Source organism: Poromitra crassiceps (genome assembly GCF_964638095.1).
Source record: "Poromitra crassiceps genome assembly, chromosome: 12".
Lineage (NCBI taxonomy): Eukaryota > Metazoa > Chordata > Actinopteri > Beryciformes > Melamphaidae > Poromitra > Poromitra crassiceps.
Genome location: NC_139632.1, coordinates 23843970 through 23861105, shown reverse-complemented (window position 1 = coordinate 23861105; position 17136 = coordinate 23843970). Strand labels below are relative to the sequence as shown.

At 44.5% G+C, this 17136-nt stretch overlaps 1 protein-coding gene across 1 annotated transcript in view; it reads right to left on the bottom strand.

Moving 5' to 3' along the window:
• Nucleotides 1-2980: 2980 nt before the first annotated feature.
• Nucleotides 2981-17136, bottom strand: part of atp10a (ATPase phospholipid transporting 10A) — a gene marked incomplete at both ends in the record, with an annotated part of 38572 nt that continues 24416 nt past the window's right edge. The window contains 8 exons of the mRNA XM_083647280.1: nt 2981-3632; nt 3820-4007; nt 5908-6012; nt 6141-6221; nt 9251-9451; nt 10569-10694; nt 11941-12017; nt 16698-17043. Of these exons, the coding sequence (XP_083503406.1) occupies nt 2981-3632; nt 3820-4007; nt 5908-6012; nt 6141-6221; nt 9251-9451; nt 10569-10694; nt 11941-12017; nt 16698-17043 (1776 nt within the window). The remainder of the gene's footprint in view (nt 3633-3819; nt 4008-5907; nt 6013-6140; nt 6222-9250; nt 9452-10568; nt 10695-11940; nt 12018-16697; nt 17044-17136) is intronic.

Here is a 17136-nt window from a genome sequence, read left to right as displayed (position 1 = left end):
TTTTAGGATGGCGGTGTGGGTCACATGACATCTCGCTATTGAAGTCGATACATCAGTTGCATTTTAAAGATAGGGGCAAATAAATAAGCCAGTTTTGATGAAGAATTTTATTGAAGTGTTAATCCTTCACACCCCCTACTGCAGCTCAGCATAGACCCCGGGCTCGGCTGGAGAGGCTCATTGATCAAGTCGACCTCAGGATCCAAACTATGCTGTGAAATTTGACTAGAATACAGCAAGATGTAGTGTGCAGGGAGTTATCGTTCCAATTATGACACATTACTCAGAGCTCAGTGAAGATCAAGCTGTCATCTTTAAACTGTTTTATGTCAAATAAATAATATGAAAGAATGTTCAAAAACATGTCCGTTCATAAATCTGAGTAAAAGCAGCGATGAGTCTTCTTTACAGAGCACAGGCAATATTTCACTACTGTGAGTGAAGCTGAAGTGGGGTTTTTATTAAGACATATGTACAAGAACCTTAAAATCAGACAATGAGAATGTATCTCCCAGAACCCAAAGTGAGACAAGCAGCATGAAAGTGAATGGAATGCTCAAATTACAAATCTAATTGACTTGATGGGACAATATATAAAATGCCCTTTAACACTGACACAATCATTACAAAATAGAACATGTCAGCTCTAGGTCCATCTTGAGACCAAAACAAAAAAGATGAAAAACAAACTAGTAAAGAGCTCAAGGCGTTGTGCAGTAAGAGTGGATGTTCCGGTGAGGAATCCATGTCCATGTGAAATTGGGTATGATGGAATGCAGTGGTGAATAAGCTTGAGCTTCGTTCTGGCACATAAAATGCATCGCTAAAGCAGGAAACAAACAGAATCTACCGAAATACATACTGTGAAGTACAACCTGAACAACACACCGCAGCGAAGCACACTGTGCAAAAATAAGAGAACGGGGGAAATAATCATACAGTATCATAAATATCGACAAACACAAAATGCTCTTAACTCAACAAGGACACACAGTCATCTTTAAATGAACAATATAACTTTAGCATTAAAGGCAAAATCTTTTGCTTTTGTAATTTGTTATCCAGTGTTAAGGCACATGCTATTGTTTAGAAAATACAGAGGAATATAAAATGATCTTTGGTAAATGGTATACTTTATAAAAATGTACTGCAATGAGAATAGAGATACAACACTGGTGCAAATGACAATCACAACATATTCAAGGTGCTGCTTTAGATCCTTTGGAAAATAAAACAAAGCATAGCGTCTCTCCAATTTTCCAAATGGCATTTGACTTGTTAGTTTGTGCATGATGAAAGACATCATGATCACGTATGAAAAAGTGTCTATTGACACTGCATGAAATAGGCCACGCCCATCACGGGGGAAAGCTCTCCGTTCACTTCCACACACCAGCGTCCTATTCCTTGAATTAAACATAGCTAAAAGCTGTTGTGTGGTGGCCTGCGCAGAGAACAAATGTAAAAAAATCGGCAGTTCAAGTTTTTTGTACTCCCGAGGAAAACAAGGAAGCCATTGAGAATTGGTGAGAAGAAAAATGTGGATGTTGCTGTCAATGAAGTAAGTTGGAGTGTTCATCTTCTGTATACATGATCTTTGTGTGCAACACCCGACCATGCACGCGACATAGGAGAACGCCAGGATTGGGGGGGAGTTTGTGTTTTCCCCCGTTTTGGGCGTGGTTTCTGAATGACGCCGCGCTCTGCAGTGTCTCTATGCTACGCTTTTCATTCTTTTCCTGCTGCATCTGAGCACTGAACGCCTCCTTCAGAACACGTGACCGGCACTGCTAATACTCGTTGGTAGTTCTGAAACAATGTTTCATAGTGCAAATCTTAAAGCCTCATCTTTTGTATTGGAAAAGACCTTGGTCATTTTCATTCACCGCTGAGCTTGCTGTTACAGCTGAACATGGTTTTACAGCTGGACTGAATCATGAGAAGCTCAGTAAATTGAAGGGGGGGGCAGGCAAAACTAGCATGAAGAAAAAAAAATCTTCATGTAAACCTATGTTGGTGGTAGCTTCTTATCAACACACTGTACAGTACGGAATGTGAACTTGGCCAGCTACAACTAAAAAAACAAATCAAAGAGTCTACACCAAGGTGGTCGACAGACACACACACACACACACACACACACACACACACACACACACACACACACACACACACACACACACACACACACACACACACACACACACACACACACACACACACACGGTAGATTCTTAAAAAGACTGTGAAATGCAACTTTCATGTATGCTCTCGATATATACATAACCATATATTTTAAGGCTACATTTCTTAGGATTATTCAATGGAATGCACTGAATGGCAGAACAGCTATAAACACGCTTTTCAACAATTTCCAAATAAGCAACATTCAGAATAAATAAAAACCAAAAACAAATCCAGCAATGAGGCTGAAACGCACTCTGAGACACTGATCTATGATGAGAAAGATTCAAGTAAAGGTAAAGCTCCTGGCGAATCTGCATGGAAATCCTGACTTATAGAATGAAATACATTTATGGGGGGGGGGGGCTAAGAAGAGCAATCTCTCTTCTTAGGCACACTGACACCGATTCAAGGCCACAGTGACATGTGATGCAGGTCAGAGTGGATTTACAGGCATAGCTGAAAGAATGAACAGGGTCCCATATCAGAGAGAATACACACTGCTGATGGAATGTCTGGTCTTACATCACAAATCCTGATCAAGTACTACTGAGATGCATCTTTGCAAAATAAACACTTTCCAGAGTTCAAAAGGGGGGAGATATTGCAGTTCTTCCATCTCCCAAATCTCAAAAATAGCTTTACTTTACTTTTTACTTTATACATCTAAAATATAAAACGGTAAGTACCTGTTTTTTTTTTATTATAAAACAATCCTCTTGAAAAATACAATAAAATTCAATAAAAACTATCGTGCAAATTTGAGTTTGAATAACATACTTAAGACTATGAGACATCACAAGGTAGTTTGGAGCGAGTGTTCTTCGGAACAATTTGCCACCTGTTTTTCTGTCCTCTGTGTGGGATAAATGGTGGGTTTGTCCTCCGAGTTCCTCTTGTAGGTGACACACTCGCTGCCTCCAGTAGGGGGCAGGGTCAGCTGAACACTGTCCCTCTGTGTGAGCAGAGGCATGGAGGTGATCCAGCTGGACAGACTGAAATCCGACGGCTCTAAAGTCTTATCGAGACTGTCGGAGTCTTTGGCGGGAGGAAGCTGCAGCTCCCCCGCGAGTCGAGGGGCTTCTTTGGTGTAGGGCAGAGTGTCTATTTCTGTAGGAGCCAACGTGTAGGGGTCCGAGAGGCCCTTGTGACCGTCCGTGAACCCTACTGGGCAGCTGTGGCCCCTTCGATGAGTCTTCCCGACGCTGTCTATTCGTAAGGCCGGCCCCTGGCGCCGCTGCGGTGTCTTGGGGCCTTTGTGATTGCAATCTTTAGGGAAAGGCTTGACGAGGGACAGGAAGGGAGGCTGGGGGCCGAGTGGTGACCCCACCTTGACCCCGCTCAGGCTCAGGATGTTCCTGCGGGTTTCGCCGGGGAGTTTATCCAACTGCCTTCCAACTTGGACGGGGCTGGGAAGCAGCGTGCCTTGACATGCCCTGTAGAAATATCTGGAAAATAAAGCAAGAGCCAGACATCAAGACACACTTCAGCACTATTTTCCGATTATACATACCAGGCCCTTGGGATAAACATGAAAGGCATCTGGTATCAATAGCAGATAGAACTCATGGCACAGAACATCATAACTCTTCATAGTTTGTGTGTTCAGTCTTGCACAAAACAAGCTCAGTGTACCTGGGCAGCAGCGCGGCGAGAGGGGTGATGATACAGAGCATGTAGAAGAGGGGATCCTGTAGCAGCCTCTGCATGGTCCAGTAGGGGTTGGAAGGGGAGTAGCAGGTTGGACAGGAGGCGTTGTAGCACAGAGCCACTGTGAAGAACAAGGCGACGCTGAAGCCGATAGACAACCAGTTCCACCAGGTCTGCAGCAGAGTGAGACAAGGGGGGGGGGGGGGGGGGGTACATGGGAGTGACTAGGTGACAAACTGAAGAACACCAACTCACTAAGAGCGCTTTCACATATAAGCTGTTTGGTCCGCTTTTAACGCTCCAGAGTTCATTTCTTCGGATAGTCCGCTTCGTTTGGGGTGGTGTGAAAGCGCAAACGAACTCTCGGGCAGAACAAACAAACTCTGGTCCGCTTGAAAAGGTAGGTCTCGGTTCCCTTCCAAGTGAACCCTGGCGCGGTTCGTTTGTTGTGTGAAAGCAAACCGGACTAAACACAAGAGAAAATAGGAAGCGCCAGTGCATCTGATGCACTCATGATGCACTCATCATGAGTAGAAGATGGTAGAAGGGAACAAAAGAAACTGCGGCCCGCACATGTGTACAGTACCTGCGCGCCGCGTGACGTACGTCGTCATAACAACACATGCCTCATCTGCTGCTCATATTGGGCACATTCTTGTAAAATATTATTTGATAGTAACACCAAAGTAAAACCAGAAATCCCAATATCGCAGGTGGTGCTGCTCCATGGTTTGTGTTTTGCGGATTCACTCTGTTGTTCAGTCAGCCCTCAGCCAGACAAGAAGCCTGCTGAAGAGGAGAGATTTCTCTTCTCTATTCTGTCCAATAGACGAGTGACTGTTTCCACCACGTGGCATTGTTCAGAAAGTTTGGTGCGCTTGACAAATTGCTTTGTGAAAGCGAACCGGACCAAATGAAAATTGCAACAATGTTGCAACTTCACCCCCCCGAATCGCACAGAGTCCACCAGCTTATATGTGAAAGCGACCACATAGGTGCGTGAATCCAATGAAGATCACAAAAAGGCGAAAAGACAGAAACAAGACTATGCATAATCAAAGACGTCTTGTGCTCCTTAATGAGTTTAGGCACAGCCGCCACATGCACCAACGTTTCGGCTGGGAGCCTTCTTCAGTAGAATGGGTGAGCGGGTGACAGACATCTGACTCAGTGAAAACCACACAATGGCTCACTGGAGCATTGTCCCTCCTGTCACACGCACACCGTGACATTTGGACACCAAAGCACATAATTAATTATGGCCTCACAGCTACTGTATGGGGATGAGGGAGAGTGCTGCCTGGCATCACCTCAAAGACCCTTAATTGACTTTCACACAGCCATTTACCAATAAGGCCTGCATTCTTCTCCTGAGCAGCTAGGGGGATGAAGCACCTGCCAGCTGAGTGTTTGCAAATGTTTACTTTTAGTCGATGCTGTTCACTGTGAATACAGGCCCCTCTGCACGCGGGGCCATATGTCCAGGAAGGTAGTTAGTGAAAAGGACATTTTTCATGTACAAAACTTGTCAGGCTAAATTTACAGCCACAGCATAATGGGAAAGACTGATTCAAAGCAGGGTCATAAATTTAAAATGGCTCACGACCAAGACGGCCGTGCCATTTACGAGAACCAAACATGGATACCCGAGAGTCAAACTGGCTGTGCTATTAAAGTGGGGGAAGAAACAAACAGGAGTTTTGGTCCCTATGGCCGTGTCAAACGCTGCTGTGCTGTAATGTGTAGCGCGTGTGCGCGCAGCCGTGGCCTGGACAGAGGCAGACTAACTGTCAAGCTGATATATAGTCCCTCATGCTGCAGTGCCTTCTGCTTCAATCTAATCAGCCAGAGTTCATGCAGAAGTATCCATGTGCCTGACAGCCTTCACACCACTGCACTCACAAAGCCAACATGCTGATTTGAGTGGGAAGAAGCAGCACGGCTTCTCTCCATCAGGCTGAAATGAGGAAAAGGATCCTTCTAATCTTAGGGGGATAACGCGTTTCTCACTAGCGCATAAAAAAAACAACAACAACAATTTGAGTCATGCACGGATGGAATCAAGCTTCTTACCCAGGTTTTGGTCTCGATGCCCAAGTGCAGCAGGATGGTGAATAAAGCTATGGTGGTAATGGGAGTTCCCCATGTAAACAGATCCACGTCAGAGTCAGCGTAGGCCTGGGAAACAGTGAAAAAACAAACAGGGAAATGACGAAATTACTCATGTAAGAGCAACAAGGCATTCTGTCACAGTAAAGTACAGAATAAAGACTATGTGAAAGAAAAGAAAAGAAACCCAAACTCACAAAGTAAGGAATGAAGAAGCAGACCAGACTTTGGTAGAAGGCATCAATCATGTTCATCCAGAACATATATGGCTTGTATTCCTGCAAGACAGAGCCAGAGTGAGTGTTTCACAGACGCGTACCTTTCCCCGCTCACCTGAACTTAAGAGCCGTAGGTAGAAGTCAGAATTGGCTCATTTCACACCTCTCACTCAACTGTCCAATAAAGGTCTATACAGTAATCACTCATGATCAATAACACCATCATGTGTGAGGCAGAGGCACACAGAGTAACTATGCCATCTTCTATTTTTTCTCAAGTGATTTGACACATTTCTTCAATATAAACGTCCATGCTCTCAAAACGGTTAACTGTTCTCTTCTCCTTCCTTACTGTATGACGTGTAAAAATGTCAGATATGAGATCAAACAAAACAGACAAAAAAAACAACAAAAACAAACAATTACATTCAAAACCTTGTGTTCTTCTTAAAATTGAATTTTGCATCCAAGACATATGCTTACATTATTAAGAACCAACTGCACACTGACACAATGAAAACCGTTACTTATCGGTAGGCCTAAGCCTTGTTCAATTTCTGTGTTACACCTGCCACTTACATATTGTATGTACAGTAGCCAGTTTTAAAAGATCATCGTGCTATTTAGTCAACTCAAATATAAAACTAGAGGGCACTCAGTAGAGTTCATACCTCCGCCACGGTGTGGTGGTGCGTGAATCAGTTAGGAACTTAGGTGCCTTTTTGTGATTGGCTACCCCCCAATTGTCACAGCTCCTTTTGGCCAGTGGGCGTGGAAAGTTCATCAGTTCCTCCTTGGCCTACAACCAACCTTTCTACTAAGTTTTGTGCCGTTATGTGAATGCATTTGGAATTTAGGCGCCTGTTTTGTGATTGAACATGGCCATTGACACTCCCCCTTTTGGCCAGTGGGTGTGGAAGGTTAATCACTTTTAAGTTGCCCCATGACCTGCTTTTCTGCCAAGTTTTGTGCATATCCGTTCATAACTTCTTGAGATATCCTGCCCACAAACAGGAGCCCGGCCAACGGATGATGCAGAACACAAAACAGAAGAAACTATAGTAAATGACACTCCTGTCTAATTCGGGGGGGGGGGGGGGGGGGATGCATCCTGTCGTGCGTTTCTGTCCTTCCTCAGGATCTTGACTGGTCGCTGCACTAGTGCCTCCTCTGTTCATTTGAGGTGCCTGTTCGGGGGGAGGGGAACTTGGGGGAATAGATCCTCCCACACGCTACATCCTGCCGGTGGAACTCCTCGCTCTCAGGTGAAAAGAAGCAGCTGGCGACTGCACATGTATCGGCGGACGCATTGTGCTAGTCTACAACTCTCCCTAGATCGGCAGAGGGGGTGGAGCAACGACCGGGACAGCAGGGGGAATTGGCAAAGTTCAATTGGGGAGAAAATGGGAGAAAAAAAAGAAGAAAAAACATGTTTTATCATTAGTATTCTTCTGAATACAGCTGAATACATTATGTGTATGTATACACTATGTGTAGTTTTGATGCTAGTTTGTTTATCATTATAAAATATGTGATCTGAACGGAAAGCAGCACTTCATTTTGCAGTGGAGTTAGGCTGTTTTGCAAAACTGGGCTCACCTGTCCTGCAGCTCGCCGAGCTGGCCCTGCAGCTTGCATTCGCAGCTCGGCCGCTGCACGGCCTTGCCCGCAGCTCGAGTGCCATGCAGCCTTGCCAGCAGCTCGGCTGCTGTGTGGCCTTGCCTGCCCAAATGGCGGTGCACAATGTCTCGATCTCTCTCCCTCAGTCTCTCCGCCCTCTCTCCCTCCCTCTCCCTCAGTCTCTCTCGTAACTTTTGGCTCATTTCCACCACATTTTACTGCCCTGCACAGCTCGTCACCACTCGGCTCTAATCGTTTCGGCTCAATGGACGTTTTGCTTCCACCGCGGATCATCTGCCCCCACCCACCCCCGCCCACAGCTGGTCGTCATAGCGACCGCATATCTGTCCTTCGCTTATAGCCGAAGTAGGCTATAACATAACGTTACAATTAAATCCATCCACAGAACTTTTAAACTGTTTATGAAATACTGGTGCCTCTAAATGACCTACAGTGTACATGGGCAAATGTGACAATCGGCCAGGATAATGGATATCACTTTGTAGTTAGTCAAACTCACAGGCATGCGCTGCGCTGTGCGGGGACGGGAGAGGCGCAACAGAGTGAAGCCTCTACCCCGCGGCCTCTCACCAGGCAAGACCGCGGCTTCACCAAACACCCGCTGCGGCCTAGTGGAGCGCTGCAGCTACAGAGCTCCCTGAGCTCCCCCGATTTTATTTCACCGGAGGCGAAGGCAGCAACACAAAAGACTGATGGAAATATACATAACAGAAGAGAAGGTAAGCCCACTAAACTGGTATGCAGCCGCCAGCATTGCATATGACAGTCAGTAGACAGAGTAAACACGATTCTGCCTGACCAATCAGTCGTCAACAATGTTTTCACGTCACCGTATGAACCCGGGTTCACAGAATAGAACCACGACGAGGCAGGTACTAAAAGTAGCACGACTCGACCCCAATACAACCAGGGCTGGGATAGTTTTTAGTGGTGGAATGAGACCAAATATCGAGTCGAGAGGAGCGGGATCGCGCTACTACCTGCGGTGGAAATGGGCCATAAGTGTGTGTGTGTGTATTTATGGCATCACTGATGATGTCATCAGTGGGATTTATGACATCACTGATGATGTCATCAGTGGGACAGACAGACAAACAGAGCCCCAGCTCCCATTTATATACTGATGATGAGTTTGTTATGATGGCTGTGTTTGCTGTTTTGAGAGCACAACTTTTTTTTAAGAAGAAGAAATGTGTCAAATCAATCAAGTAAAACTCGAATTATTCCTCTAGACAGCTGGATTCCATAAGCACAGATCAACTCCTCAGCCCAATCAATTTCCCAAGGGCTATCTATATTCCTTCTGTATATATACAGTGCACGCACGCACGCACACGCACACACACACACACACACACACACACACACACACACACACACACACACACACACACACACACACACACACACACAGATACAATGTATACATTTTGATGAGTAGTCTGGACCTCTGAGTTCTGCCCATTCATGTAAAGTTGAGGTAGTTGTTGGAGAGTCTCTGCTGACACATCTTTGTCCAGCGTGCCAGTGATGAGTTGTGGGAAGGCAGAGAACATCAGGTTGAAGAAGATAAGGTACCACTGGTCAATCATGGCCGAACCTGAGAATCCACAGTAGAACTGATACCAGAAGACGAGGGCTACAAACATCTGTGGGAACAAAAGATAAGAGTGCTGGAGATGAATACACAGGAAGAGGCAGGGCAGAAAACATGAAAAAAAACTAAACAGGAGAAACACGATGGTTGATGCTCTTTCCCGCTTGTATAATCCATCTAAATCCCATCACATATTTCCAGACTGTGAGCGAACCAAATCGGTTCTAGCTAACATGGCCTCTCATGTTAGCTATGTTGATTTAACGGATTTGTCTGCCCCCAATTTAAATGCACTATTCTTTGTATAGCTACAGTAGCAGGCAGTACCTAGATCACCCACAGGTATCAATGGCAGTATCCAATATAAATAGAAATCAATCAATAAATAGAATCTACTGGACAATTTCATAACCACACAGATAAATTCAAACTAAGACAGTGGGTTGAGAAAAATGTCCATTGGCTTAAGATGGAAAATGTGCTTAAAAACCTTATCTAAAAATATGAAGGCTATCCACCTTATTTCTAGCTGCCATGATGCCTGATGGGTGCTTCTTCCGCTTCCGGTGTAATAGACTGTTTTACAGTCTATGGTTTTAACTTGACAAAAAAAACATCTATGAGGATTTTACAGCAGAGCCATTCTGCTCTACAGCCGTGTCGTTCGGGTGCTGGGATAACGTAATGCATTGTGGATAGTCGGCTACTGTGGCTAATGCTAGCGGCTAGCGTAATAGTTACTTTACATGGCAGTAAAACACCACTGAATGACCAAATTGATTTAACTTTTAACCATTTCGAGTGACACTGTTTCCATACTGTTTCCATACACTATTCCCAGCATTGGTTAGTTGTTTATAACGTGACTATATTTATAACTTTTATAACGTACTCCAGTTTCCGGTTTATAATTCGGTTCTGCAGCCGAGTATAACAAAGGAAATGGCAAGCTGCAACAATAAGTCACGTTAAACCGGACCTTGTACCCACAATTATTTTTTACAGTGGGGCATTCAAAAATAAGGTGGATAGCTATGTAATTCTGATCAGGTAAAAATGTGATCATTATGCTATCAATATGATTTACTGTTTTAATTCGTGGACAAAATCAAGTGATACCTTTGGACCCACATAGACACTCAGATCACTACATGGTCAAATAATCTTACAGCATTTTTGTAGAAGAAATACAGAATCATGTTTGCCAGTCGGGAGTAGCACCAGTGACCGTGGACCAGCAGGAGCTTCTGGAGATACTGGAACCGTGGGAGAGCAAAGTCACTCGCCATCACTGCCTGCAGAATAGCAGAAAGACCCAATAATCAATCTTCTTCTCTCTTCTCTCTCACACACACTTATTAGGGACATAACCGTTCAAAATGGCTGGCCCTGCTGCATTTGCATGCCCCTTTTTAATGAATCTTTAGTGGGTATAATCTTTCCAAAGCAATAACCCATAAATGGGTTATCCACCTTTTGGGATTCATAGTTATGGCAGCAGAAAATGGTCAGTCTCATAATTTTCTTTAAATAAATATAAATATTTGTAACTTAAAATGTTCTGATAACCCTTGATAAAATGTCTCAACTGTCAACATTAAGTGTCAACAACAACAAAATAACAGCGGGTGCCTCGTTGTACGGCGATTGGGTTTTTGCTGCGCTCTAATAACGGGCCTTAAACGACGACACGGGGAGTGCGCTCGGCTCCTAAGAGAAGAAAGGTCTGTTCATCATAACACAGTGTGTGCTGGCCTGAGCAGAGAAATGTGCATCAGCATCTCAGCACGCGCTATGGAATCCTGAGGAGTGACTGCTGTCTCATTAAGACCACATTCTATTAACAATGATTAATCTAGTGGCCCAGTTAAGGACAGGATATTGAGACTTTAACAGATGTGCTACGCTGCAGCACGCCTGGAAAGCCTCCCCTGGAAGTTAATTGGAAGGCTCCATCATTGCTATGCAAGATCACCTTTCTGGAACAGAGAAATGTGCATGGGGGGAGGGTCAACACAGCCCCCCTTTCCCACTGCCATTGCCAAGGTAGCGGTGGCATTGGCCGTGACCTTAGAGCTGCGATGCGGGAGTGGAGATGTTGCAGACGGACAGGCGCGGCACGGCTGGATGGCAGGACACAGGACAAGCTAGGGGGCCCCAATCCAGCAAACTCAGCAACATACAGCCAATCCTATTTAGAGGACGCATGCTTATGTGCATGGCTGCAGGCTACATCAGGCTGAAACACACTTAAGAGTAATCAAAACCCATTAAATATGCACAAGCCTGCCAGCATAGTTAGCGCAAGATGCAGCCTTCTCTCCCCGTGCCTTTGGCGGCATATTCCCTCATCTTCTCTCCCATAGCGCCTCTCACACTCTCCTTAACCTCCTGAAGTCTCTCGCCCCCCCACAGCCTATTTACATATCTGTTTAACTCCTCTATAAATCACCCCCAAACTCTCATCCACTTGCGCTGTACACGGCACTCGCTCATGTTGCCGCCCATTCCCGCATTGGTCCCGCCCACATTTCTCCTTACCTGCATGCCCTCCTGTCCCGAGATGCCCACGCCCACGTCAGCCACCTGGATCATGCTGACATCATTAGCCCCATCACCTGAGATTAATGTGGTGTGAGAGAGAGAGAGAGAGAGAGAGAGAGAGAGAGAGAGAGAGAGAGAGAGAGAGAGAGAGAGAGAGGAGGGGGCATTAGGTTATCAGAGCGGAAAACTGCGTACACAGCCAGTTGCAGAGCATAATTCACAAAGAATGATAATCCGTGCATGTCACTTAAAGGACACATCACACAGAGCACTTGTAAACCTCACACATAGTACATTAATACATAAACCCTAACGAGTGCCACAGCAGATCGGCAGGGTATCAATATACCAGCAGCATAGAAGTCAGTGGAGATACATTTTGCGGGGGGGGGGGGGGATTTATTACGTGTGGTGATGGCAAGACTGAAAAGAGCCACGTGTTACCCAAGTGTGCCTCTGTGCGATCCTGTTTTATATGTGGGAGGAATGTCAGGTATTCACAGTGTTGTCAGTTACTTTATGTGTGTAGGGCTGCACAATTACTCAACATTTTATCGAAAAATCGCAATATGGCCTACTGCAATTTTTAAATGGCAAGGAGAAATTTGTCAAAATACCATTTTAATTCAAATATTGTCGTGCTGGGCTACACATCATATTCTACAGACTTAAGAAAACACATTTGTTTGTCGGTACAGAATGATACCTGCAGAAATCACAACATAATAATTGTAATGTTTTTCAATTAAAACTAGAAAAGTGCACTTGGTAGAGTCCAGACATGCTGTGTGTCATGGTTTGGTGAAGATTCGTAAGGGTAGCGGAAAAAGTGTTTGACAAAATTCAAAATGGCAGACAAGCTAGTTAGACAGAAATGGGCGTGGCCTATATCAGTAGATGTGTAAAGACCCAAGGAATCCAGGGGGGAAATAATTTTGATTACAGTCCAAAAGTTATGAACCAAAAGGTAAAGACTCTAAAGAGGGTTGTTATATCACGGGAGATCTGGGGAGAGTTGTAGACTAGCACATGCTTCCTCTGATTATGCAGTCGTCAGCCGCTTCTTTTCACCTGACAGCCATGAGTTTCACTGGCAGGATGTAGCGCGTGGGAGGATCACGCTATAGAGGACCGCAGGAATGAGTCCGGAAGACCAGAGGACGTTAGCACTTCCGGCTCTTAAGCGGGAAATTCAATAGGATTTTTGTATGGGGATTTTGGTTAAATGCTTGAAATAAGGTCTGTGGTTAAACACAAGCTTGTTTTGAGAGTGCCAAATTTGTGTTCAGCAGGATCATCTGAGGACCACTTTTATGATTTTCGAAGCGTAAATGTGTTTTAACAAGATTTTCAGAAAACGCTTCAAAAGTCATAAAAGTGGTCCTCATTTGTGAAGATTATCTTGCTGAACACAAACTTCACTGTTTCATAAACTTTTGTTAACCACAGACCTGATGTCATAGTGCAGCGACCAGGACACACACTCTTAATCTGGCTTCCCACCGGCAGACACAGCCAATTGTGCCTGTGGATGCCTGACCAAACCGCAGGTAACACGCACTACCCTTTTTACACATTTATTTTTTTAATGACAAACAGCCTCTGTTGGCAATGTGGATGTTAGCAGCCAAGTGGGTGCAGCCGAGGTTACGAGGTACGAGACCAGTTCAGATGTCCTTCTGATGGTGATTGGGTGTTTTTGTTTTTGCTACATTTTGAGAGCCGGAGATAGTTTTTGTGAAGTGGGAGATGAAGTGTTGGTGGGCAGTGAGGGTTTTGTTGTGACAGCAGTGCGTTAGTGTTGGTGGGCAGTGAGGGTTTTGTTGTGACAGCAGTGCGTTAGTGTTGGCTGAGTATTTGAGGTAGGTGTGATGAGACAGACGTTAACACTTTTTTATTAGCTGGCTGGTTTTTTGGCCAGTGAAAAATGTTTTAAGACCAGTAGGCCTAGTAATACCAGACACACTGTTACTGCAGCAGTCTATTATACTATATGAATATATTTGAAATTGCCAATAGAGTACTGATGGGGTGACGTATTTTTGTAGGCTTAACCAGAAAACGCCACCATGTTGGTTCTTTATTTCACTTAAATGCATCAAGTAAGGTCTGTGGTTAACAAAATGTTATAACATTATAACTTTGTTTGATTATAACAAAGTTATGGGAGCGCAAATTTGGGTTCAGCAGGATAATCTTCAGGACTCAGAGACCCTATAATAACATTATTATTCACTAATACAAGATAATAGTAATTATGTTTTAAGTAATTGATTTAGAAATCATTCCTCAACTCTATATTCTTGACAAAGGAAATGTATTAAACGGGACACTTTGCAACTGTAATCATAATGTGCTCACAAAAAATAATTTCATGTCTCTATTATCTTTACGTTGACGTGTATTTTAATAGATATGGACAGAACTTTCTCAATTAGTGTGGCAAATTGTAATGTAGCCATACAGAAACCCAATCGTAGAGGCAACTCTGTATAGACAGTTTTAACTTGACAACAAAAACATTCTAAATTGAACCCCAGCTCACTTCCTGTTGCAGTGTTTGCTATGGACAGAAAAGAAGAAGAAGAAGAAGGAGCCGAGCAGGACTGACAATTCTGTGAAAACCGTCTATACAAGAGTATGTGAAGGACGCTCCACTCTTGTTAGCGGTGTTTGGTGGATGAGCGTATATACAGTATTCTCTGCTCTGAAAGCTTGGTGTTGAGATGCTGAGGAAGCCATGAGGCCAACAGATAAGAAGTGCTGGAGGTGGTAGAGCTCCTCGATCACCTGGTGTCCCTATAGAGTCTTAAAAGGCAAGTCCACAAAGATCATCCCAGGAGTGTTAGGAGAAGCAGTGTTCGGCCCCATCTTTCCCCACTAAGCCACTCTACATTACTGCTAACACAGCAATGACAGAAAAGCGCTTGGCGGGCAAAAATGGGATCCTCCTGAGTGCAGCAGTAACAAATAAATGGTAAATAGGGAAAAGACAGTCATAAGTCACATTGCCATACTGATGTCACCTCTATTGTGCTACAGCTTCATTAAGCCAAAATGTACAATAACTAAGGTGCCTTACTATACAATTAATTTGTTTACACTCAGTAGTCACAGCGAGGGGGCAGAGGGTGTGTGTATGAGACTGAGTGTGCACTTCTCTGCAGCCTGAATGTGAAAGTCAGCTCATATCCTGTAGATACCACAGCAGGAGAAATATGGCCACGTTTAGTACCAAAACACCTGGGAGTTTCACTGCTATTACAGTGAGTTTTCCCATGCTAATTTTCATGATAAAGGCGATTGGATATAAGAGCAAGTTCATTAATTATTGAACAGCATTTTCAAAAAAATATATTCAGGATTCTTGTAGACAAGCCTGTAGGGAATTGGTTTCAGCTTGCCTATGTAGGAGCAGTAACAGCTATTATTTGATAATAGTGTAGTTGCTCATTCAATTATGGATATTTAGCTTGCAAAACAGCCCAAAATATATGAGGTCCTCGTATTTTTTTAAATTACGGTAACCTTGAAGTGTAATATATAATAATAATTAGATTTACAGAATACACAGCAAATCCGTACAAGTCTATAAACTATAATTTGAGACAGCTGCATCTTGAAGACTGTGAAAAAGAAAATTGTTGAAATAGTTTACGTAGACTTCAAGTCCAGACAGCCGTCTCCTAAGGTTTGGGGAAATTGATTAAAATCAGTTCAGATGCTATTTGCTGTTATTGCAACCCCAGCTCACTTCCTGCAACCCCAGCTCACTTCCTGCAACCCCAGCTCACTTCCTGTTGCAGTGTTTGCTAGTACAATAGGACAGGACTGTCAGGACTCCTAGGACAGAACTGACAATTCTGTGAAAACCATCTATAGATGGGAAAGAAGGTGCAGGGGCTGGATGCAGCATGCGCCTCACCAATTTGCTATGGTGCTTCATAAAAACGCTGACATCCAATACGTGTGTAGTTGCTGAAGGTGAGGCTGTGCATTAGTCCGGGTTGTGATGTGAAAACCTGACAAGTGGTTCTTTATGGTTTATGGTTCTTTACTTTTTTTTTTAAGTGTGTTCATTATGGTCATGCTGAGGTCTGCAGGAGGCAACGCTCTAAACGCCTCAAGAGACTCAGCACTCTATAACTTTTCATGACCTTTGTAGACTGCTGAGGAAGTTTAGAACAGGTGCGTATTTGTCATGTATTGCCAATCTATTAACACGGGCGGTACCGGAGCCGGACAGAGCCGTACCGCATCTGGTGGACAGTGGGCTAAACACTTAAAGCAATCCCATTAAGGATGTTAAGAATGATGCATGCATTTTCACAATTGTTTCACAGTGTATAGGCGGTCCAACACTAAAATAACATCAATACAATACTCATTTGCAACAGTATTGATACCACCAGCAGTGCTTTCTCTTCATGAAAGATCAAACATACTACTGATTTCTCTCTCCCTACCATTGCTTAAAGTGTTCTGATGGCTGATGACTAGTAGAGCAGGGCTAATCTGCTGTAGAAGTGCAGAGATTTTAATGAGTTTCATCGGGCCAATATTATGGAGAAGCGTGCGTCTGTCCATCCATCTGTCTTCATCATTTATTTTGATGTCTCAATGTGTTGTCAACACCCCCCCCCCCCCCCCCCCCCCCATGGTATTGAAAATGGTATCGAGTATCGATATTATCCTGGGTACTGTATCGAAGTTAGAAATTCTAGTATTGTGACATCCCTAGACCTGGTACATACCTATGGCCAGGGTCATGACCTTCAGCTTGTTTCGCACCAGTTTGACCACCATGCTCTTCTGCAGCGGCGTGGAGCGGCAGCAGAGCACCGAGCGGCAGCTCCGCGCAACAGCCAGAAACTTCTCCTCCAGGCTCTTATCCAGGGCGTAGGCCAGGGTGCGGCCGTCAATCACCAGGCCCAGCCGGTGCACTGTGAGGGGGCTGTGCTGGGACGAGGAGGAGGAGGGGTAGATCTCAAAGGCCGCAAAGTCACTGTGGAAGGCCTTGGCAGCTTGGTCTGCAGAGCTGCATAGGAATTTGGCCTGGATGTAGTGTAAACTCTCCTCCAGCAGCAAGGCACACGCCTCCTGGTTCAGAGACAGGCACGGAGTGGGCTGAGGGTTAGGACAGTTGCTTAATACTGAACTACCTGACCCACTCAACATCTGGCAACCAGATGA